At 39.4% G+C, this 23,198-nt stretch overlaps 1 protein-coding gene and 1 long non-coding RNA gene across 3 annotated transcripts in view; one reads left to right on the top strand and one right to left on the bottom strand.

Moving 5' to 3' along the window:
• The window catches only part of LOC141568875 (uncharacterized), a 102,061-nt gene extending 90,265 nt beyond the window's left edge, over positions 1-11,796 (top strand). Inside the window, exon 4 of the long non-coding RNA XR_012492120.2 lies at positions 11,650-11,796. This is a non-coding gene — a long non-coding RNA (uncharacterized LOC141568875). The remainder of the gene's footprint in view (positions 1-11,649) is intronic.
• The window catches only part of MYH8 (myosin heavy chain 8), a 28,206-nt gene that overhangs the window by 2,132 nt on the left and 2,876 nt on the right, over positions 1-23,198 (bottom strand). For both annotated transcript variants that reach the window (XM_088801916.1, XM_019755219.3), the window contains 33 exons: positions 22,997-23,153; positions 20,201-20,228; positions 19,992-20,100; positions 19,808-19,900; positions 19,616-19,679; positions 18,906-19,004; positions 18,712-18,815; positions 18,420-18,558; positions 17,105-17,223; positions 16,840-16,989; positions 15,576-15,746; positions 14,381-14,690; positions 14,204-14,271; positions 12,473-12,560; positions 12,268-12,385; positions 11,777-11,900; positions 11,543-11,679; positions 9,768-10,023; positions 7,828-8,070; positions 7,561-7,737; positions 7,337-7,482; positions 7,164-7,254; positions 6,685-7,074; positions 6,163-6,289; positions 5,650-5,768; positions 5,325-5,521; positions 4,049-4,232; positions 3,799-3,964; positions 3,577-3,701; positions 2,352-2,660; positions 1,481-1,684; positions 356-481; positions 95-265 (listed from right to left, as the gene is read on the bottom strand). In XM_088801916.1, coding sequence (XP_088658042.1) covers positions 95-265; positions 356-481; positions 1,481-1,684; positions 2,352-2,660; positions 3,577-3,701; positions 3,799-3,964; positions 4,049-4,232; positions 5,325-5,521; positions 5,650-5,768; positions 6,163-6,289; positions 6,685-7,074; positions 7,164-7,254; positions 7,337-7,482; positions 7,561-7,737; positions 7,828-8,070; positions 9,768-10,023; positions 11,543-11,679; positions 11,777-11,900; positions 12,268-12,385; positions 12,473-12,560; positions 14,204-14,271; positions 14,381-14,690; positions 15,576-15,746; positions 16,840-16,989; positions 17,105-17,223; positions 18,420-18,558; positions 18,712-18,815; positions 18,906-19,004; positions 19,616-19,679; positions 19,808-19,900; positions 19,992-20,100; positions 20,201-20,228; positions 22,997-23,153 — 5,109 coding nt within the window. The remainder of the gene's footprint in view (positions 1-94; positions 266-355; positions 482-1,480; positions 1,685-2,351; positions 2,661-3,576; positions 3,702-3,798; positions 3,965-4,048; positions 4,233-5,324; positions 5,522-5,649; positions 5,769-6,162; positions 6,290-6,684; positions 7,075-7,163; positions 7,255-7,336; positions 7,483-7,560; positions 7,738-7,827; positions 8,071-9,767; positions 10,024-11,542; positions 11,680-11,776; positions 11,901-12,267; positions 12,386-12,472; positions 12,561-14,203; positions 14,272-14,380; positions 14,691-15,575; positions 15,747-16,839; positions 16,990-17,104; positions 17,224-18,419; positions 18,559-18,711; positions 18,816-18,905; positions 19,005-19,615; positions 19,680-19,807; positions 19,901-19,991; positions 20,101-20,200; positions 20,229-22,996; positions 23,154-23,198) is intronic.

Raw genomic sequence — 23,198 nt, 5'->3', positions numbered from 1 at the left:
CAGGACAAATACGGGAGTTGATATGTAGGAAGAGAGAAAGGTAGAGAGAATGCCCCTTTTCCGCTCTCAGAGTCAGAGAGATTGAGACACCTACCCTGGCCTCCAGTTTCTGGATCTGCTTCTTCCCGCCCTTCAGGGCCAGCTGCTCAGCCTCGTCCAGACGGTGCTGCAGGTCCTTCACCGTCTGCTCCAGGTTCTTCTTCATCCGCTCCAGGTGGGCGCTGGTGTCCTGCTCCTTCTTCAGCTCCTCAGCCATCATGGCCGCCTAATTAGCAAATGAATCAAGATCATAAGGAAACGTGGTCATGGTGGGTCGCATACCCGTATCAGGAAAACAAGTGCTCAGCGTGCTCACGTCAGTGATGGCCTTTTTGGCTTTCTCTTCTGCGTTGCGAGCTTCCTGGACAATGTCCTCCATCTCTCCCTGGATTTGGGAGATGTCTGTCTCCAGCTTCTTCTTGGTGTTGATCAGGCTGGTGTTCTGTTAAAAATAGTGGAAATTTGTAAGATTTGCAGTTTGCCCTCTTGAGGTTTTACAAATATCTGACTTGTTGGCTCATGCAAGGGACTAAGGGGAACGTTTCACTAAACTGTAAATATTTTGTAGTGCAAAATCATTATTTGCAATGTTGGAACCCCTCCCCCCCCACCAATTGCCCCAAATTCCATCTAATTTATTCATAATGACTTCTGAGGTTTAAGAATGCCTATATTAATTAATTGCTCTTTCAATTATATTTCAACTGGACATCTGGACATCACTAGTATTCTATCCTTAAAAGTTTGGAAATATTAGCAAAGAATAAATTCTTTTTGTGAGTGTCTGGCACTGGGAGTTTCTCCATGAGAAGGAATCTATTCTCTGTGAACTTTCATGCTTTGGCCCCTTAGTTCAGAATGCTGAAAGTCCTATGGAAGCATTTTCTTAAAATGTCAACCCAGTGGTCTTCAGAAGGAAGCACTACTGCCCCAGTGGGTATTTGGAAATGTGTAGAGTGGATATGTTTCATTGTCAAAGTGACGAGGGAATGCAACTGCTTTTAATATTTGGACAAGTCAGGGGTGCGAAATGTCCTGCAAAGCATTGGGTCAGTAAATACAAAGGGCCAAATGCTGAAGAGCCCCTCATGGGAAACACTGCATGAAGCCTTTTCAGATTCTGGAGTCAACAGATATCTTTATTCAGGTTTGGTCCACATGATGCTTTGAAAAATAAACAACCAAACCTTGTTTTTAAACAAAAAGATAATACCCTCTTTTTTGGGGGGAAAGGGGTAGAAAATCTGAAAAAGACAAATAGGAACACACACATAAAAACACTTTTAACCCCACATCGCAAGATAACTGCAATTAATATTTTAGAGCATATCCCCCATCCTTTTTCATACACATATGTTTATAAAAATGGAGTACTTTTACACTATAATGCCGATTCATCACTTACTAATACACCAGCATTTATTTGATGTGAGGGTCTCACCTGGGTGTGCAGGAGCTGGACGCGCTCACTGGCATCCAGGAGCTCCTGCTCTGCGATCTTCCTGCCCCTCTCCGTCTGCTCCAGAGATGCCCGCAGCTCCTCCACCTCCGCTTGCATCAGGTTGGCTCTGCGCTCCACCATGGCCAGCTGCTCCTTCAGGTCCTCCTGGCACCGGAGGGCGTCATCCAGGTGGAGCTGGGTGTCCTGTTAAATAAGAAAAATGGCCTTAGACACTCTTAAGAGGATATGAACATCTCTGGAGATGAACTGGAAGAATGTACTGGTGCCAGGACAGGAAATGACAGGACTGTCATTTGAAAGATCATGAAAGTGGTGATGTCACCAGCTCAGGTAAGAAAGAATGACCAGGAGACAGATTCTTCTGTTTATTCCATTAACTGGTTATTTTTTCATGTGTGAGTCACTAATGGCTATTATTTATGGAGCATTTTCCATATGCTTTACCCAGGACTTGATATCCGTGGTCTCATTTGATCCTCACAATAACCCTATGAGGGTGGGTAGTTTCATTCTTATTTTGTAGAGGAAGAAACAGATTCTAAGAGGTTAAATAACCCACCTAAAATCAGGCAGCTAGTAAGTGGCAAAACTAAGACTCAAACTCAACGCCTGTTGGTGCCAGTCTTACATGTCCTCTCATATCATACCTTAATCTGGGCTTCTGTTTGTTCTTTCACATAACATTTCTTTAATAATATTATGTTCTATGTGTATTTAATTTAGCTACCTCCATACTATGAGCTGTATAATTCGTTAAAAAAAAAAAGCGTGGTTTCATGGATGGTTTTGAGGAATAGAAAACAGGTAGCTTACCTGACTTATCCGAATGGTTAAATGTGGACTCATTTACCTTCAGGATCCCTTGGGTGTTTCTGTAGTTTCTCAGGGCCTCAGCAGCCATGCGGTTGGCGTGGTTCAGCTGGATTTCCATTTCATTCAGATCTCCTTCCATCTTCTTCTTGACTCTCAGAGCATCATTCCTGCTCCTGATCTCAGCATCCAGCATGCTCTGCATGGAGTCCACAACTCGAACGTGGTTTCTTTTCAGCTGGTCAATTTCCTCATCCTTTTCAGCAATTTTCCTGTCAATTTCAGACTTGACCTGGTTCAGCTCCAGCTGGATGCGCAGGATCTTTCCCTCTTCATGTTCAAGAGATGCCTTAACAACACAGTGATCAATTAATAATGGAAAATAATGTGAATCTTTAGACTACATTCCCTTGTGAGCCAAACTTTTATTAATACTAGTTTATGTAATTTCACAAAGTACAGTGCAATGGTTCCAGGAGTCTGCTAGGTAAATCATTCTTTTGTTTATTTAGTCATGAATTATATAGGGCAGCTCTGTAATAAAGGTGCTTTGTAAAGTGCTATGCAAATATTATTCATATAAGTACTAACAAAAATTATATGATTAAACGTATGTGTAGTAAACATGAACTCTTAACCTGTTTTATAAATTAAAATGCTCATATGTGATATTCTAAGTCCTGTTGTAGAAAGTTTCAGTTTTAAAAGATATATTTTTTCTGATTTCATAATACATGTTCACTGTAGAATATGGGGCGATATATAAAAGCAAAGAAAAAACTTGTGTTGTGCCCCCACTCAGAGAGAACCATTTTTGCCTAGTTTTTTTCTCTACTTATATATATTTATACATAATACAGTTATATTGTTTATTCAAATGTGTATGTTGCTTTAAAAGTTACTGTCTACCATAGATATTTCCCCATACTAATTATATTTAATCTCTGTATAAAATTGCATCATGTGGGTGTTCTATAATTTTTTTAATCTTGTTCTTGTATCGGACATCTTTGTGCTTAATAGCTTTACTTCCATTTAAGATTATTTTGTCAGGATTGTTTCTTAGAAAAATTGATGGGTCATAGTATTTACATTTTTAAGGCTTTTGATTACTGTTGCCAAATTGCCCTTCCTAAAGGTTATATGAGTTCAACTTCTCAATAGTTCTGTAATAATATATCTATTTTACAGTATCATTGCCTACTTTGAGTGTTTCACTGATGTTTGTCTTTGATTTTTCTGCCCCAGTACCTAACAACATGTACCTCTGCTTCCTCTAAGGCAGTCTGAATGTCACATTTCTCTTGGTCCAATTGCTTCTTTATTTTCTCCAGTTCATGGATTTGCTTCCCACCCGCAGCAATCTGCTCAGTGAGATCAGAAATCTCCTCTGTCAGTGAACAGACAAGGGGGAAGTGGTCAGCTGATGGCAACATGGGAAGGTGCAGCCAGGGCCATGTGGGGCAGGAAAGTTCAAGAGGACTCACGCTGTAAGTTCTTATTCTCTCGCTTTATGGTTTCAAGGTGATCCAGAGATTCCTCGTAGGCATTCTTCACCTTGAACAGCTCCGTGCTGAGAGACCGGGACTCCTTCTGGGAGGCCTCAAGTTCAGCCTGAGTTTCCTCATACTTCTGTTTCCATTCTGATAGGATCTGAGAAGCAGTAAATCATCAGCCGAAGCGAGGAGAAAGGGAGACTAGGTAAAACAATGATAAAGTTTAAGTAGGCTGGGCTACCTTGTCAAAGTTCCTTTGCTTCTTATCAAGAGCCGCGCAGGCAGCATTAGATCTCTCCACATCAAGCATGAGGTCCTCCACTTCATTCTGGAGCCGCTGCTTGGTCTTCTCCAGGGAGGCACACTTGGCGTTCACGGCTTCTACGTGTTCCTCTGCATCCTGCAACCGCTGGGCCAACTTCCTCCTGAAAAGTTAGCTAGGCAGTTAATAAAAGCGGTCAAGGACAGGGGCAAACGTTCACCTTCTTCATCCCCTTTACAGTCCTGTTTCCATAATGGCAAGTAATGTGGTTTTCAAAACTGGTAGCCAGAACTGCTTTCTGTATGAAAAGGTTCAAAGTGGTGAACAACTGGATTTAGGTCCTTGGTATGCTACTGAATTCTTAGAGGCCACTGTTGATAGTGCTCCATTATTTGGGTCTTACTGTGTAAGTAAGTCAGAATCTTTAGGACTTCTGATTGAGTATCATTGGGGAGGATGTGTGGCCAGAACAATTTAATTGATTTGTTTATATATCTCAGCTCATTTCAAAAAGGATTCGAGGCTAACTAGGTATTTTATGGAACAAAAATATATCGAGCATATATATTTGCTTTTGCAGACTTTCCATTTCATTGAATGTATTTTTTCTCAAGGAAAAGTAGCCAGTCTCTTCTAATCATATATATTTGGACAGTCTCACCAGAGAAAGAAAATGATGGGTAAATCAGGACAATTCATGCAGTTTAAGCAAAAACAGGTTTTTTTTCCCCTTGTGAATTACCTACATTCTTCATTCCTAATTGTGTACCAACTATACATCCTTAAGGTACAGAACAGTCTTTAGCTCTGAGGCCCGAGAAGATCTACTTGAAGGTCCCCTTTAGTCTGTGTACAGGCTAAGGCTTTACTTGTTTCAGACCAATCCTGAATGTTACGTGGCCTCTAACATGAGTTTTAAGAGCCATCTCTTTATACTGCAATACTTAAGGTGGGCTCTGGAGTCAGAATGTCTGGTTCTAATCCCAGCTGTCCCATTTTTTAATCATATGCCCTTGGGTTAGTTCGTTAATCTCTCACAGCCTCAATTTCCTCATTTGTAAATAGAAATAAGAATAACAATACCAAAATAATGTTGGTATGAAAGCTAAATGAACTTATGTACCAGTATATATAGTACTTGACACATAGTAGGCACTCAGTAAGTGTTAGCTTCTATTATTGTTACCAACATCATCACAGAGTGGGCAGCTCAGAAACCATGTCATGTTCCTCCCCCAGAGTTCACAGTACATACTTGGCCTCCTCCAGCTCCTCCGTGCGCTGGATGGCGTCTGTCTCGTATTTGGTCCTCCACTGGGCAACCTCGCTGTTGGCCTTGGACAGCGCCCTCTGCAGCTCGGCTTTACCTTCCTGCTCCTCCTCATACTGTTCCCGCAGCAGGTCACAGTCGTGGCGGGAGGACTGCAGGGCGTGGGCCAGGGCATTCTTGGCCTGCGGAAAGACCAGTTCAGTGACTTAAGTTCATTTACTCAGTGATATTTAATTTACACATCCGAAGTGAAACCTAAGTGGACATGCTTTAGGTTTGATTAGCCGAGAAGATATTTGGTAAAACTCACTTTAGTTTCTTCTTCTAGCTGACGTTTCAACTCCTCAATCTGCTGAGTAGATGCTTGTTTATTCCTCGAAAGCTGAGAGACTAAAGCATCTTTCTCATCTAAATGTCGGGAATATTCACCTAAGAATAATAGAAGTAAAGAACTTTGTTAATGACCTTAAAAAAATTATCCTAAAGTTTTTATATATATGTGTGTGTATATATATATACACACACACACATATATATATATATATATACATATATATACATATATATATATGAATGAAATATATACTTCTAAATATTATAGAACTAGTTAGAACTGGAGATTAAAGAGCAGAATTGCCATAGGAGTGTAACAAGTAAATTTGCTTGCTGATTCTTGCTAATTTTCTTTTTCTTTTTGACCTGCTTAGCACGTTCAGATAGTTTGTTTATCTTCCTCTAAAATGAGAGTATTGCTATTTATTAAGAACCCCTGGAATTGCTTTTATCTGGTACAAAGTTTCAGGACTCAGAGCAAGGGCTTCACCTGCTTCCGTCTGCAGGCGCGCTCTCTGAGCCGTCAGATCGTTGATCAGCCGCTGCTGCTCTTCTTCCTTTGTCTTAAGTTCACTCAGTTGATCTTCTAGAGTGCGGCACATCTTTTCAAGGTTTCCCTGTGAGACACGTGGCAGTGAAGGATGAGACGTTGTATGCAGTAAAAAAAAGGTAAAGCTTGATGCTTAAAATATTTTTAGATTGACTAAATTGATGTTGTGTGAGTAGCAAGTTCTGGCACCAACTCTATGGGACATGCTGGGATTCAAGCATGGTGAGTGCATGACGTCCCTAAAGAGTCACTGTTGGAGCCCATCCATTTATCCAAATAAGACTGACACTCGTTTAAAGGGGATTTTGAAATAATCTTAGTTGGTCAGAGCCAGCGTTGAAAACAATGAAACAGAATGGAGTATATTAGAACAGAAAACAATAGATGAGTGCTATAAACTGCCTGCAAACAATGTTTAATGACAGAGAACAATGGACCTCATTTAGAGACGGTATTGGGTACCTTGGCCTTGGCAATGGTCTCTGCGTTACTGCTAAGGTCATCGATCTCCATCTTCATCTCGCTCTTCTCCTTCTCCAGCTTCTGCTTGACCCTCTGCAGGTTGTCTATCTGCTCGCCGAGCTCAGCGACGCTGTCCGCGTGCTTCTTCCTCAGGGTGGCCGCGGTGGCTTCGTGCTGCAGGGTGGCCTCCTCCAGGTCCCTGCGCATTTTCTGGAACTCAGCCTCCCTCTTCTTGATCATCTCAATCTGGACTGAAGTTGCCCCGCCGGCTTCTTCCAGCCGCTCGCTGATCTCCTCCAGTTCCCGGGAGAGGTCAGAGCGCTGCTTCTCTGCTTTGGCCCGAGAGGCCCGCTCGGCCTCGATTTCCTCCTCCAGCTCCTCAATGCGGGCCTGGGGGGTGACACAAGCACATTAACATAAACTCATCTCAATTTCAGGTTACTCTAGGGTGCATAAAAAATGGAGGCGAGATGACTCACCTGCAACTCTTTGATCTTCTTCTGTAGTTGAATTCCTACTGCTTGCTCATCCTCAACTTTGCTTAGAAGATGGCTGATTTCAAATTCTTTCCTTTATACAGAAGAACAAGACATTAGTACCCCTATGAATTGAAAGATGATGTCACATAGAATTTTTTTTCTGGAGTTCCTACTTTTTAAGCTTTTCATCAAGTTGCTGTTTGTCATTTTCTACATCCATTGTGGATTCTTGGACCAATTTTAGGTCACCCTCTAGTTTCCTCTTTGCTCTTTCTAGATCCATTCGAAGTTTCTTTTCTTGTTCTAGAGACCCTTCAAGCTAATAAGAAAGGAAAATTTGTTAAAAACTGAAAGTGTATTACAATTTTTTTCAAATGGTTATTAAAAATACACTTACGTCATCCACTTGCTGCTCCAGCTTGGTTTTAGCTTTGGTCAGGGTGTTGACTTTGTCCTCTTCTGCCTGCAGGTCATCCAGGGTCTGCTGGTGGGCCTCTTGGAGGGCCTTCTTCTCCCTGGTCAGCTTAGCTATGATCTCATCCAGGCTTGCCATCTCTTCTGTGAGGTTTTTCACCTAGAAGGTTAAAGAGGGATTGTCTCTACTATAAAGCAGCATATTGGACGGTAGAACTTCTATTTTAGTAAAGCAGAATATGATTCATACCTTATTTTCTGTGGCGTGTTTCTCCTTTTCAACCTTGGCCAGTGTCAGCTCAAGGTCATCGATGTCTTTCTTCAGTTCTGAACATTCGTCCTCCAGTTTCCTCTTCTTGGCCGTCAGCTCAGCATTGACCTCTTCCTCATCCTCAGCTCTCTCATTTACCTCTTTGATTTTGGCCTCGAGCTGGATTTTGGTTTTAATCAGTTGCTCACACCTTTCTTCTGCATCAGCTAAGGCATCAGCTTCCTGTGGGGAGATTCAATGAGATATTTAGAGAATTTGTTACTTAATTTGAACTTGTTCTTTGTATGAAATAGTAATGTTCACTGAATATTGATGAATTTTCAGTATGAATATAAATTAAACTTAATTGAATATTATTATATGGCCTAGGGAAATGAAGCTCATTAGAAGTGCGACTATAGCTTTAGAAGCAAATCAGTCTGCAAAATGATTGGGTTGGAGCAATTGACTTTTAAAAAGCAGTGTGTAGAAGAGTGGAGGAACCAAAGGAAGCCTGGTTTCTTGTCCCAAATTTGCTATATGTATGACCTTTATTGCTTTATTCCCCTTATGTCCAATTATCTCATATATAATTAAGGGAGTTGGAATAAATGATTGCTAAGAGCATTTCAGCTGTAATATTCAAAGATCATGACTTAGTCAAATTGGTTAATTTGGGTTTTGAGCATTCCCTACTCACCTCAAGCAACTAGTTACTAGACTGAATTTAAAACAGAAAAGAAAAAGAAAAAAAAAGTATGCCTATGAATACATTTCCATGCAGCATTGTTTTAATACCGTCAAAGCTTCCTGATAGTCCATAACAGACCTATAATTGTCTGCAATTTTCTTTTCCGTTTTACTAATTACCTATTAGTCTTAAAATAAATTTTAGAATATATAAGAACATGTGATTTTGTGAAACTATATAGTTCAATAATGTTTTTATAAATGACTAAAGGACTCACATAAAAATTAGTTCAGCCACTAATTTTTTAGATTATTCTTGCCTGGGGAATTTCTTGAATATCTCAGTGCTTGTCTTGTTCATATGTTAAGTTTTTGAATGCTTAAATGGATGATAGTGGGGACTTCCCAGGTTCCTTTGCATCTCTTTTAAACAGTGAATACACTCAATAAACTAATGATAATACCTATGAAAGAGGTTAAGATGAAGAGGTGTGATCCTATGATTTTGGGAAAACTTTCCCAAAGTATAAGTAAAGTTATCAGAAGGAAAAGTTGAAAATAGCTTCAACATTTTAGGAAAACTATCCTTTTCATAGGTTTCTTCATGACATTTTTGGGCTTGTTGGACCAAGGAAATGGGACGTTGTGCTTGGCCAGAGTGCAGGTGCCAAACCTAACCCCACTCTGATTACAACTCCTTCCTGAACCAATAAATAGAGGCCTTAAGAACTCTAAATCTGTGTCAAAGGAAGAATCATAGAGGGCATTTACCATATACCCTGGTAATTCAGTTCGAGTACCACAAATAAATTTTCTGAGCTAAATCTCAGGGGCTGGGGAAAGGAGATACAGACAGAAATAAGAATAACGGTCTTGAATTTGCATACAAGTTCATACATTTGCATTCAGAAAATAGGACTATATTTTAAGACTGGGATGAAGCAAGGCAAATGGACACAATGAGATTTGGGGGCTGGCCTATCAGCTGCTTCCTTCATGTTAAAATTGTGATACCGTTAAATACATTCTTCGATCTTCCCTTTTCCATTTGTAATTTGGAAGTAATTGTGCCTTCATAAGAATATTGAAGATTAAGTGAAATTCCAAAAAAAAAAAAAAAAAAAAAAGGAAAAAAACACACCTTGAGATTTCCTTTTTCAAGAAAAGGCCATTTGTAAATCCAATGTATGTATGCATTCCAGAAAAACTGTATTCAGTAACATGGTATATTTAGACTACAGAGTACTCACAGACTGAACCTGAAGTTGCAGGTCATTTTTGTCTTTCAAGAGAGTGACCATTTTTTCCTCCAGTTCCTTTCTTTTTGCCTCTGACTTGGCAAGTTCTTCTTTGGTTTTCTGAAACTCTTCCTTCATGTTGGCCATCTCCTTCTCGGTCTCTGCACTCTTCAGCAGGGGCTTGATCTTGAAGAATAGTTTCATCCAGGGCCAGTGCTTGACGTTCATGAAAGCACGTATATTATACTGGATGCAGAAAATGGCTTCTCTGAAATGGCATAAAAATATCAGTGTAGATTGATCTAATATTAGAGACAATGTTATTGGTTTTGTTTTTTTATTACACACAAACTCCCCTCTTAATGACCTCCTACATATGGATATAAATGACATGTCAAATTCTGTATATGTTATATGCAGGGTACACACATACACATACATACACGCACACGCATGCACATGTGCCCTTACCTTCATACTCATAGTATCCTCAGTATAAACACTTTACTAATGTGTGCTGCTCATACTGGACAATTCTGGGTTCTTAAGTCCCTATCAAACTAACAAAGAAGTGGACTTTCGAGGGGGAGTGCTTTACATGGCTGAGCCTCATGTCCATTCCAAGACCATTTGAGATATCACAACCTTAGTGATTTGAGAATGGACGTGGCACTTGTAAATTGATTGTGCTGCTTGGCTGTCGGCATACGGATGTGAACTATGAAATGGTAGAGGTTGCTTTCTGAATTGCCCACCTAAATTGAGCTTATGATTTATCATGTCTTCCTTGAAGCCTCTCCTCTTACTTTACTCACCAGCGAATTATACACCGTGTAAAATTCCTTTGTTAGCTTCTTCAGAGAATATACTGGCTTTTTTTCAAATTCTTTCAAATGCCTCATTTTTACCTGCTCAGTTAGATTTTTAATATCTACAGGGGAGTTAGCATGGCCTGAGCTCCAAAATTTGTTTTATTAAAATAAAATTGTAAAATAGTAATAAAAGATATCCCTTCAGCAAACTGTACCAATAGACAGCAAGATTTGATTGCTTTATAGCAATGTGTATGTCTCTTCAGGCTTGCTGAAATGGAAATTATATTTTTATAGGTCCAATTTATAAGAACCGTAAAACTCTGAGAAGGCAGATACCATGACACAAATCATAGACACAGGCAAAAGACTTGGGAATACTTATAATGCAGACCTAAATAAGTACTTAATGAAGAAAATAAATGCAGAATGTGTGTGTGTGAGGACAGGAAATTCAGTAGTGCTGTGTAGATAGAGCTGGCTGAGGTTAATTAGAGAAAGGAGGAGGGGGAAGTTCTGAATTCCTAAATAAATAAATTAGGATGAGGAGAGAGAGCTTGTACAAACCTGAAAATAGGAGATAAGCAAATAATTTAGCCTGGCTGGAAAAGGCTGTGTGGTTGGAAATGATAGATGAGGTGGGGGATAGAGAGGACTTTGACAGTCACGCAAGGTAACTTGGATTTGACATGGGAGACCATGGGGAACCCCAAACTGAGATATGGTGTGCTGAAAATAGTGCTCACTGAAGTCATTCCTGCAGCTGTATGTGAGAAGCTGTAAGAGAGAGATTGGAGGGAGAAAAGAAGTGTTGGAGGGAATCCAAGTGTAAGCAAAAGCTGCTGTGTTGTCGGAGTGAGTTCTGAAGTGGGTGTAAAGCACATCTTGGCCACAAAATGAACGTTAATGAACAAGGAAGGCTGACTGACAGTCCCTAAGGGACCTCACAGTCTTGATGTCTTGCAAGGTTGTTACCTCCTTTGCAACATCTTCTGATATTCTACCCTCATTAGGAATCCCCTACAGACGGCTTGAGTTCTTGTTATAATCTGGGCCAATTTGTCATCTCTCATTTCTTCCAGAAGACCCAGAAGGCCAGCTTTGAAGAAAACCTGGAGAAAGGGAGAGTCACAAATCATCCCCATACTACAGGAGACACAGGGAAGGCAGAAGGTACTTGAATCAGGTGTAAATAAATAACAGTTATACCTTGGTATGTCCAAATTTATATTGGGTGTGGTCAATGTCGATAGACCCTAGAAGTTTCTCAGAAGCCTTCTTGCTGTCAATGAACTGTCCCTCTGGGATAGCACTTGCATTTAGAACTTTGTATCTGTTTCAGTCAAAGAAAGAAAGATTAGGAATGTGTGCTCATGTATGAAAATCAAGTGACACCCAAAAGAAACATCAATAAAAGTCTCAGAGAAAAAGTAAAATTAAAAAAAAAAAATCCAACTGTCCTGTAAGTGCAGATAATAAAACAATGTGACTTTCCCACTGTCTCATGCATGCCTCCTTCGTATTTTTAAGAAGTGCCACCTCTTCTAACTGGTTATTATGGCCTGCCCCGAGACTATGTTATTTGGCTTCTTAATTTTGCAATATTTACTAAGCAGGATCCATGAAATATGATGAACAGAAAACAGCAGTTAAGGTGATGCATTTTCAAAGCATTCAGTGAACTACAAGGAGAGACTGACCTTTGTTTAAAGTCCCCATAGAGGATTCTGCTGGGGAAGCCCTTCCTGCAGATACGGATGCCTTCCAGCACACCGTTGCACCTCAGCTGGTGCAGCACAAGTTGATGCTCCATGGACCCTAAAAACATACCAGAGTACTTACTATGGGGCACTGCATTTTCAAACTTGTGCCTGTCTGATTATCTCATGGTTATTTCTGTCTTACCAGGAGTTTTGGTTTCGTTGGGAATGATGCACCGTACGAAGTGAGGGTGTGTGCTCCTCAGGTTGCTCATCAGTTTATTTAAATTCTCCTTGAAAACCAGATAGAAGAGACTCGATGAGAAAGTTGTGTTTCAGATTTCTTTTTGGTAATTATATGGAATGAACCGATGAACACTCTTAACTACTAGATATGTCTGTGAGGCTTCAATTGCACCGTATTTTAAAGGTCTCAAGAGTTCTAGCCTGCCAAGTAACCGAAAGGCCAAAATACTGAGAAGAAATGCAGCCGTCCAAGGTAATAATTTGTAACACTTAGGATCTGTCCTATAAACAAACTGAAAATTCAGTAGCCCAGAAGTGTTCCTAACTGGGAAACAAAAGACAAAGGACTATGCCCTTGTTCTGCCAGTAATGAATTGCTTGACTCTATGAAAGCTCTTTTGTCTCTCTCAGCCTCATCTGAAAATAATTGAGTTTCTCTCTACGGTCTCTTTTGTCTCTCTCTCAGTGCTAATGCTTTTCACAGCAGTGGTTTACAGTGGTAACCTAGGTTAGCAATTGTTCCAACTTTTGCCATTCCTCCCTTGAGTTTATTATTCTCTGGGAACTGTAACCTCTTGTTTTGATTGTTTTTTTTTTTTTCAGTCTAAAATCATGAGACCATATATCCTTGGGTACCTGAGAACGATCCACAGCCTGAAGCATATAGGGGGAGTTATTCCAGAAATAGAGTAATTGGTTATGGCAGATGATGATGTTTTACTCAACCATAGAAAACTCACATATAATAAACATTTCTCAGTGTTTCTTAGGTATACTCTTTGAGGAGGCAGAGTTGGTTTCTCCCCCACCCCCACATCTCAGTTAACCATTAGGAAATAAACAAAATAAGTAATGAATTTTTCATTTTGAAAGTATGTACAAGGATAAGTTGATGTCACAAGAATCTGTTGGGTGATTCACAAGAGTACTATTAAGCGTTTGAATGCAGATTGCTAGTGAGAAAGAAAAAGAACAGGGCAGTGTTCCTGTTTCGGTCATAGGTTATATCTGCATTTTAGTTTGAAAAGGAATGAGACTTAGCCATTTACATTCAGACAAAGCAAAGCAGTCATTAGGCCGGACATTTAGTATATTCCTCTTTAGAAGAGCTAGTTCTAAGCCACTTAAGAAAATCACAGTATTTGTAGTAAAGGTATTATTGTTCTTTTAATCTCAAGATTTTTTTTTTTTTTTTTTTTAGCTTAATCATCCATCTGAATCACTAGCCTTGGCTTTAGGTGCTTTTTGTACCTAAAAATTAAATCCACTTTAGAGGGCAAAGATGTGTTTTGGTGGGAGGATGTCCTAAAGGGTGTATCTCAGGCTCATTGTCAAAGAGGAATTCAGGAACATTCTCAAAGGGCAACATTAGCAGAATAAAGATATGACCTTCCACAGGGATAGTCTGGGGGTTCAGCTATGCTTCCTTAAAAACAAGCCTTATTGTATAATAAGAAAGCTTCTAAGGACATTTTGACATTCCTGAATGCAGTAGATGGTCATAATAAGGAATAATGGGTAAAGCGCCTGACCCTACAGGACAAGTATTGCATTAGCTATACCCTGACAAGATTGAGTATTTGAAGTGATTCCTATTAACATTCCATTCTGTCCTAATTTATTCTGACTCTAATAATTATGATAATTCATAGAAACTGAACAGATTTCTCGAATTAAATTTGTACTTTACCCTGAAAAGAGCTGACACAGTCTGGAAAGAAGAGCCCTTCTTCTTAGCAGCTTTCTTTGTACTACCATCTGAGGTAAAAAGAAAACCCATCAATTAAAGTAGAATCCCAGAGGCTAGAAAGGTGTGTGAATATTCTGTGGGAATAGGTTTAAGTTAGATTAACGCTACAGAAAGTACCTGCTTCAGCACTAGAATATGTGGAAAAGAGACTGGCCAGAGTCTTCATTGAAGACTTCTGGTACAGCCCGACCACGGTATCGTTCAGGGGGTCCTTGTTCTTGTCAAGCCAGCCGGTGATGTTGTAATCCACGGTGCCCGCATAATGCACCAGCGAGAAGTGGGCCTCAGCCTTGCCTTTGACCACCTTGGGCTTCTGGAAGTTGTTGGACTTGCCCAGGTGCTGGTCGTACAGCTTGTTCTTGAAGGAGGTGTCTGTGGCCTTGGGGAACATGCACTCCTCTTCCAGGATGGAGAAGATGCCCATTGGCTGAATTCAGAAAAGTAGACATTGGTGTCAATCTATTTTCTCTCAAAAGATATAGATAAAGGGGCTGTCATTGGATCAATGATCATTCCCCAATTAAATATATTTATACAGTAAAACAGGGTCACAGCTCTAGTGCTATCACCAGAATGACTTTTCCACCATTCTTTCTCATATTCAAACCGCAGCATCATTTTCATTAAAAGAATAGCTGGATACAAACTCCAGATGTCAGCACAGCGTGTGGGGGGTAATCTGTTAAAAGGGTCTGTATTTATCACACTGTTTTTCCTACTGAGTGGATTAATCTATTGTCAAAGTTTTATTTTGCTATGAAAAGGACTTACTAACTTTGATGTTTACTTTATAGGCAATAATTAAGCAGTATAAAAACTCAAACCTTATTTAAAACAGTCTGTGTATTTAATCTCCTTAAAGATAGATTAAGAAGCATAAGCAACTTGACTTCTTGACTTCCAAACAGATGACCTTTCATATAAGCCCTAGCTGTGTTACCTGTGCATTAATTTTTATTTAGAAAAAAGAGACTTATTTCTATGCTGATATCTTGTATCATAATGGAGATAGATTTAGAACCAATGAGATAGTTCCTCTTGAGAAGCAGATCAGCTCAATAAAGCCTTCCTTGCGGCTTTAAAATTGGATTTGAATCCGCATTGAACAAAACTGTTCTAGAACAAAATGAAACCAAACATTCTGATCCCTCTGATGTAAAAATTGAAAAGAGAAAACTACTTCTAAATGGTAATTTTCTAATTTGCTCTGAAATCAATCTATTGAAGATTAAAGTCATACTTCCTAGCGTTGCTTAAGACACATGGGAAAGTTATCCTTCCAGTCCAGCCTTTCTTGAGAAGTCAAACAGACCTTCTCGATGAGTTCGATGCAGGCAGCCAGGTCCATCCCGAAGTCGATGAACGTCCACTCAATGCCTTCCTTCTTGTACTCCTCCTGCTCCAGCACGAACATGTGGTGGTTGAAAAACTGTTGCAGTTTCTCGTTGGTGAAGTTGATGCACAGCTGCTCCAGGCTGTTGAACTGCACAAAACAAAAATTTCAACAGTAAATGGATTTTTATAGCAGCAAAATTCATTAGTGAAAAAAATATGTTATTGAAAAAAATGTGGAAGATCGCTAATGAAATAAAATTTAGACTAATTGTTGTTCCTTCAAAAATTCCAGGAAAAAAATGATTGTTTCTGACATGAACCCTTTTCATGAATTCTGGGCATTATTTAAAGGCATAGATGTCAATCACACCAGGAGTTCTGGTAGAATCTACCGCCTTCCACCTCTAAGATTGCATGGACAGTAATATACATGAAAAGCACAATCATGATCCTTTGACTTATAGTTCAGATTTAAGGGTGAAAGTAATTTATTGGACAACCTCACTTCTTTTACTACCCCCCACTCTCCAATTCAAGATAAAGTTCACATTGTCACTTTTGGCTGTCACATTGTTAAGGAAAGCTTATCTAATTTATCTTCTATGCATATCAAACATTTGGCAAATCGTCCTTGTGAGGTCTGTGAAAGCAGAGACCTGATGTAGTGTAACAATTCAAGATCTGGAAGAGTCTTTGTAAAAATTTACATCCTCATTTTATAGATGATGAAGCTGATGCCCCAGAGGGGAAATGGTACGTGTCACGTGAACCTGGAAGAGAAAGACTCTGAACTGTCTCTATACTTCTACCTTTAGGCCCTTTCTCCTCCATGGGTGATGCCTTGTGTATGGACCAAATGCCCAGATCTGGGTTCCTGCCCTGGCTTTGCCTTATATGGTCGTAGGATCTTCAGCAAGTGTTTTGATTTTCCTGATCTCAGTTTCTCCACATGTAATTAGCAATAATATGAATTACTCCTTCATGAGTTGTTTTGAAGATTAAATGAAGTAACATTCTGAAGGGCTTCATGTAATGCCAGAAATACACTGAATTCTCAATAGATCTTAGCTGTTATTATTACTACATTCTGTTACCTCCCAGATATTTTGGAGGTAACTCTAGGTGCATTGCTGGAGAAAGCAGTGTAGAAACCACAAATTTAAACGAGTAATGATAATACCTAGTATATCAAAGTCCAAGTTACCTTCCTCCCACTTTTTATTAATATGAAGACAACTTACATCAAAGATCTCAAAGCCAGCAATGTCCAAGACCCCGATGAAGTACTGCCGGGGCTGCTTGGTGTCCAGCTGCTGGTTGATACGGGTGACCATCCACAGGAACATCTTTTCATAGACGGCTTTGGCCAGAGCACCCATTGCATTGTACACCTTCATGGACAGAGTAATGTTTTTGGTGTTATTAAAGGCATTATTAAAGGAGTAATGTTTGCTGGCATTATTACAGGGCTGGGATGTGTATGATTCACTGATGTCATGAATTTACCTGCTGCACAGTCTGGCCTTTGGTGACGTACTCATTGCCGACCTTGACCCTGGGGTAGCAGACGGCTTTGAGCAGGTCAGCGGAGTTCAGATTCTGGAGGTAGGCTGCCTTGTCAGCAACTGCAGAGACACAATTCAAGAAATGTTATTTAAGGGTGGATATACTTTTTAACCTAATCTTGCCATTTTTCTCCAATCCATTTTCTTTATTATTTAAATAAAACCTTTAAATAATTCTATAGAAGATCAGATGACCACTCTCTGTGCATTCGAGGATGTACTTGCTAATAAATGGTCAATCAGTTATACTGGCCTTTGGTGATTTATTGTAGGTTGCTTTTGAGAAATTCATCAACAATAAACACATTCACTGTTTATGGAAATACTTTATGTCTAATCATTATGTTGTTTGACCTGAAACTAATAAAAAAAAGAAATACTTTATGTAAGGTACAAGCCATAGTCCCTGATCTTAAAACACCTTAGGTGTCATTGGAAGTATAAGATAAATAAATCTTAGTATTCACTGGTAGGGACACGTAAAAGTCAGAATATTTGCATCCTTATCTCAGTTTTGCATCTCCCAATTTCACCTCGTTGGATCAGTTTCTTTATCTGAAAATGCGGGAATTAAATTTCACTTCAGAGTGCCTTTCTAAAATTCTGTCAGTGACTATAATATAAATGCCACGTGTCAGGTACAAAAGTAACTGCTGAAAAATGTAGAGGAGAAGGGCAGGAAGGGCTTCAAGGAGCAGATAACTTCAGCTTCCGTGGTAGGTCCTATACCTACGTGGTAGGTTTCTATACGTAGAGTATGATTCTTCTTTCTCAATTCCTTTTTCATCTTATTTGCTGCCTAGACTGTCTACAGGCTTAAATATAGACAACACACACATGTACACAGATATCTAGGGACGTTCTTCACCCCCAGCTATGTTTGGGCAGATCCTGTATTACCAGCCACTAGGCAGTGCCGAACTAGGCCACCAGGCCAGGTTATCTTATATACCTGCCCGCCATTGCCAAGGTAAAGCAGGCGCACTGTTCCATCTCATTCTCTGGCCCCGGGTTGTATTTTTTTAGGTATCTCCTTAAAAGTGTCTATTAGGGTTCACTTGAACATATTTGGGCTGGATAGAAATGATGGAGCTATGGAGATGTGAAGAAGGAAAGGGGATGAGAAAAGCATGTAATGTGTATAAATGTGTATAAGCACTTCAGAAGTCCAGCTGCAAAGGGGACGTGAGTTTAGAATAGGCTTTTTGTCTTGCCATATTCTCGAATTCAAATCCAGATGGAGCTTCATTTGGTACCTTCGGTGCCGTCTGGCTCAGCCTGCTCCTCTCGCTGCTTTTGCTTGAACTTCATGTTCCCATAATGCATCACTGCCCCTGTGAGCTTGTAGATGGACACTTTCTCTTCAGGAGAAAAGCCCAGGATGTCAATGGCACTCTGCCATGAGAAATGAAAGGACAAAGGTTAGGGCAGAAGAGACTAACTTATTTAGGAGGATTTATATTATATACTAAGGTAATCACACAGCGGGTTGCTATTGTCACTCCCATTCATAATGGATTTTTTAAAAAGTGTGTGTGTGTGACTTACATCGGTTGCCATCAGCTCTTCCTGGTCATCAATGCTGGGGACTGTGATCTCCCCTTGACTGATGAAGGCGTAGTCGTATGGGTTGGTGGTGATCAGGAGCATTTCTGGTACATAGAATTCAGGGGGTATGTTTTACATCAGAAGTTGTTAATAAAAATATTATCTTTCATCTGTGAATTTAAGATCTTTCTTACCAATCAATTCTGGCTTCTTATTGGAAGTAATCTGATAAAAAATATGGTAACTTCTTTCCGCCTTTAGCTGGAAAGTAACTCTAGACTTTTCTAGAAGATCTGGAAGGAAAGGGAAATATTGAATTAGAAAAAATATTCATGCTGCTGAGATATTAAGTGAGCTTTAGTGTCTCTGCTACAATTGGGGACATTACATAGGCTCCATTGAGATTTCAATTTGGTGATGAATCCTCTTGGTGCTACATATATGAATTCCAAATACATGCGGCAACTGCCCAAAGGTTCTCACCATCTAAGAACGAAGACTAAAGCGACTGAAGCATACCTACGCTAGAAAAAATAAACTTTTCCTGTGGGTGCTCCGTGGCCTCTGTGTTATAATTTATCGTTAACATCCCTTCCTTCCTTAGATCAGCTCCGACTGTGTCAGGGGCTTCCTTGCAAACACCTCCCAAAGCTCAGATCAAGAGCAAATCACAGAGATGTATTGTAAACCTATAGGTAACTTGTAGGAATGCATAAATAGCCCTAGTGTAGGTCCTAGAAAAAAATGTCATAGTTGCTTCTGAGGCAGGAATTCCAGAATGAGCTGTGGCATTGGCTCACGGGCAACACTGGCAGCAGGCTCAATGCATACCAACTGTTGCAAAATACCCCTGCCAATGAAATCATGTGTATCTGTTTTGATTTTCATTGGTCCTATTACTCACATGTTTCAATATCTGCAGAAGCCAGCTTCCCTGTAGTACCGAAGTGGATTCTAATGAATTTACCCTTGGAAAGAGAAAGATTATTTTGTATTTAAAAGTTGAAGCACACAGTGATGCAATTGAAATGATAATTCAGATGTGGGTACTCTGACACTTAAGGGCAGAGAAGACCCCTCTGTGACTGAGACTCACAAAGCGAGAGGAGTTGTCATTCCTCACGGTCTTGGCGTTGCCAAAGGCCTCCAGGAGGGGGTTGGCGCTGATGATCTGATCTTCCAGAGTCCCCTGCAAAGGCAAGAGCCGTCCTCACATCTGGGGCTCCAGACTTCCTGAGAGCCCTGGCAGTCTTGATGCTGACTCTGGCTGTCAGACTCACCTTCATTTTGCTCGTTTCCTCCTTCTTCTTCTCTCCAGTGACTGCAATTGTTGCAAAGTACTGGATGACACGCTTGGTGTTCACAGTCTTCCCTGCCCCAGATTCTCCACTGTCAAACAGAAACCAGAGAAGAGATCAGAACTACAGCTCACATTGCCAACATTTAAGACAATCACCACAAATGAGAGAAGAAGAAACAAACCACATACGTGATCAGGATGGACTGGTTCTCTCGATCTGTGAAAGAAAAATCAAGACCATCAATTAAAAAAAGAAACAAACAGCAAAAAAATCCCCACAATCAATATGAAGATTTTTTAATCAGTTCAGATCAAACACAGCCATTTTTTTTTTTTTTTTAACATTTTAGAGATGTTCCCTATGATTTTGTTTTTGTATTGAGCCCCCAAATAGCACTTACCTTTGGGAGTAAAATTTGTGAAAATGAGAGGAAAAGAATCATCTATTTTTTGTGCTTTATTAATTTTTAACTTTTGTTATGAAAAATTTCAAGCATACATAGAAGTAGAGACAATAATAAAAGAACCCTCATGTACCCATCATACAGCGTCAGCAGTTACTCTCATTTGGTCAATTTTATATAATCTATACCCCCATCCATCTCACTGTATTATTTTAGAGAAAATCCCAGGCATCGTATAATTTCATCTGTAAAAGAATCATAGAGGAGGGTCGGGGGAGGTAGGAGAGGGTAAAGTGGGTCAAATATATGATGATGGAAAACTTGACTTTGGGTGGTGAACACACAATGCAATATACAGGTGATGTATTATAGAATTGGACACTTGAAACCTATATAAATTTATTAACCAATGTCACCCCAATAAATTTAATTAAAAACACCCCCCAAAAAAGAATCGTAGAATTTTGAAGTTTTCAAAGATAAAGAAGCTAAGACCTGAAGAGGAATAAGTAACTTTTCTCATAATTACACAGCTGGTTAAGGTCAAAGATACTCAGGTCTTTTGACTTCCAATATATATATTTTTCTGCTACTGGACTCCTAGTTCTTGATATCATTAATTTGATGCTGGTGATACTAAACAAGGAAGGGATCTGGAATTGTAAATGTTTGTGCTTATTCACCTTTTTTTGAAGGAATTTGTTTTCCAGATTCACTTCATTTTTATTATGAACAAGCAAAATCCCACATTAGTACAACTAGCTTCAGAGCTGATAGTAGAATTATTCTAAAATTATTCTTAGGTCACAAATAACTACTCTCTCACACAAAAAGGAAAAAATCCCACCCAATCAAGGAAAAGATATCCTGTATATGTTTCCATGACGATGAGTTTATGCATTCTCAAATTTTGTCTGGCTAGTTATCCATTACTTATCTAATGGATTCATTAAATCTTTCAGAGAGAACCATATAGACTAATGATTGTAACTGGGACTCACGGGCATATCAAGTTCATGATGGATACTGCTACTATAAAAATACTCAGGATTTAAGAGAATTCTTCTGCTGAAGGATCCCAAAATGCTTTATAAAAAGCACTATCATTTACTTTGGTTTTCCTTTTTACTTTATATACATTTTTAAATAATAAAAACAAAAATTGTCACTGGTTATATAATCAATGTATTGGATTTATACCAACTTTCTGATTTGTGAAAGCTCTAATTTTATATTGATAGATTATAGATTTTTGAGAATTCTTAAATTTAAAAATTATTCAGAGAAATGGGTACAAATCTACATGTTAGTTAGATGTAGATATAGATTTTAGAGAACTTTAAAGTTCTATTCAGGGAAGTAGATACAGATTTTGGAACATATTCAGATTGATTTCTTTTTCCAATAGAAGAAAAATCATGAAGATCACATCACATCTAGTGAGAGCATAGATAATAATGTTCTAGTCTCTTCTGGCAATGCCAAACTAACATCAACCAGGTCCAATATCACAGTTTTGCCTGGATTTATATGAAAATCATGTTTGGAAGTCATAAGCAATCTTGAATTTGGAGCAGTTCCAAAGCTGCTGAGGTGGGGACCTTGGTAGGGGTGGAGGCAGTGTAAATGCAGCTGCTGAGTATTAAAACCTCTGCAGTGAGCCAGCATTTGGATACTTTTTGGAAGGTGGTTAGCTTCTGTTCACAACCAAAGAACAGTTTACTGGCATGAAATCCTTACAGAACTACTGGCCTATTTGTAATAAAAGATTCCTATTTTATTCCTTTTTCTTCTTTCTTCTTCTTTAGAGGACAATTTAAAAAACAAGTGCAACAAAACAGACATAAAAAACAAAGCAACAAAACACTCTCAGTTTCCAAAATCCCATGGACCAACAGGAAACTCAGGAATTTAGAATATTTCCAAAAGCAATACATTTGGAGTGTGAAGATAAAAGGTTTTAATGCTGAGTTTGGGCCTATAATGCATATCAAAGCTTTTTATACTTTGATAAGGCAGTAATAACAGACTTTGAAATAATTAAGAAATATATTTTCAGAGAAAGAGGCATCTTTGGGAAAAGTCATAGCTTTCTTTCTTTTTCTTTTTTTTTTTTTACTCTTGTTTTACCCAAAAAGCTGGCAATATCAGCTGTGGCATTTCAAGATAAGGCTTTACAAAGCTTTCCAGCTATAGCCGGTAACTGTTTTCCTTGATTGCTGTGGATGTGGATATTTAAAATTAATCTATTTGAACTTTTTTCTATCCAAAACAGAAAGTGAAAAATATGGGAAAGTAACAGATAACTTTACAGAGTTCTGTTAATTGTTTCAACGAGGCTTCCAGTGACTAGCTAGGTTAGCTTGGGCAGGTCAGTGAACTCAGCGTCACTTTATTCATCTACAAAATGGAGATGGCTGCTGGGAAGCACATACGACACTGCGGCTCTGGAAGTTCTTTGCAAACAGTGAAGCCCCACGTGGCTGCAGTGTATTATTATCATCGAGGCCCAGACAAAGTCTGTTTATTCATTAAAGATTCTATTGCCACATTTCTGTAAATAGCTGCATCGCTCACTCACCAGTCAGCATGGACTGATAGGCGTTGTCAGAGATGGAGAAGATGTGGGGCGGGGCCTCCTGGCGCTTTTTGCCTCGGTAGGCAGCCACCACCTCGGGGTTGTACACCGGCAGCCACTTGTAGGGGTTGACGGTGACACAGAAGAGGCCCGAGTAGGTCTGAGAAAATCAGACAATGCAACATGTGGATCTTGTTTTCACTCT

The sequence above is a fragment of the Rhinolophus sinicus genome, chromosome 12 (assembly GCF_057876585.1).
Source record: "Rhinolophus sinicus isolate RSI-liver-muscle chromosome 12, RSI-T2T, whole genome shotgun sequence".
In the NCBI taxonomy this organism is placed as follows: Eukaryota; Metazoa; Chordata; class Mammalia; order Chiroptera; family Rhinolophidae; genus Rhinolophus; species Rhinolophus sinicus.
This window is presented reverse-complemented; position numbering and strand designations above follow the sequence as displayed.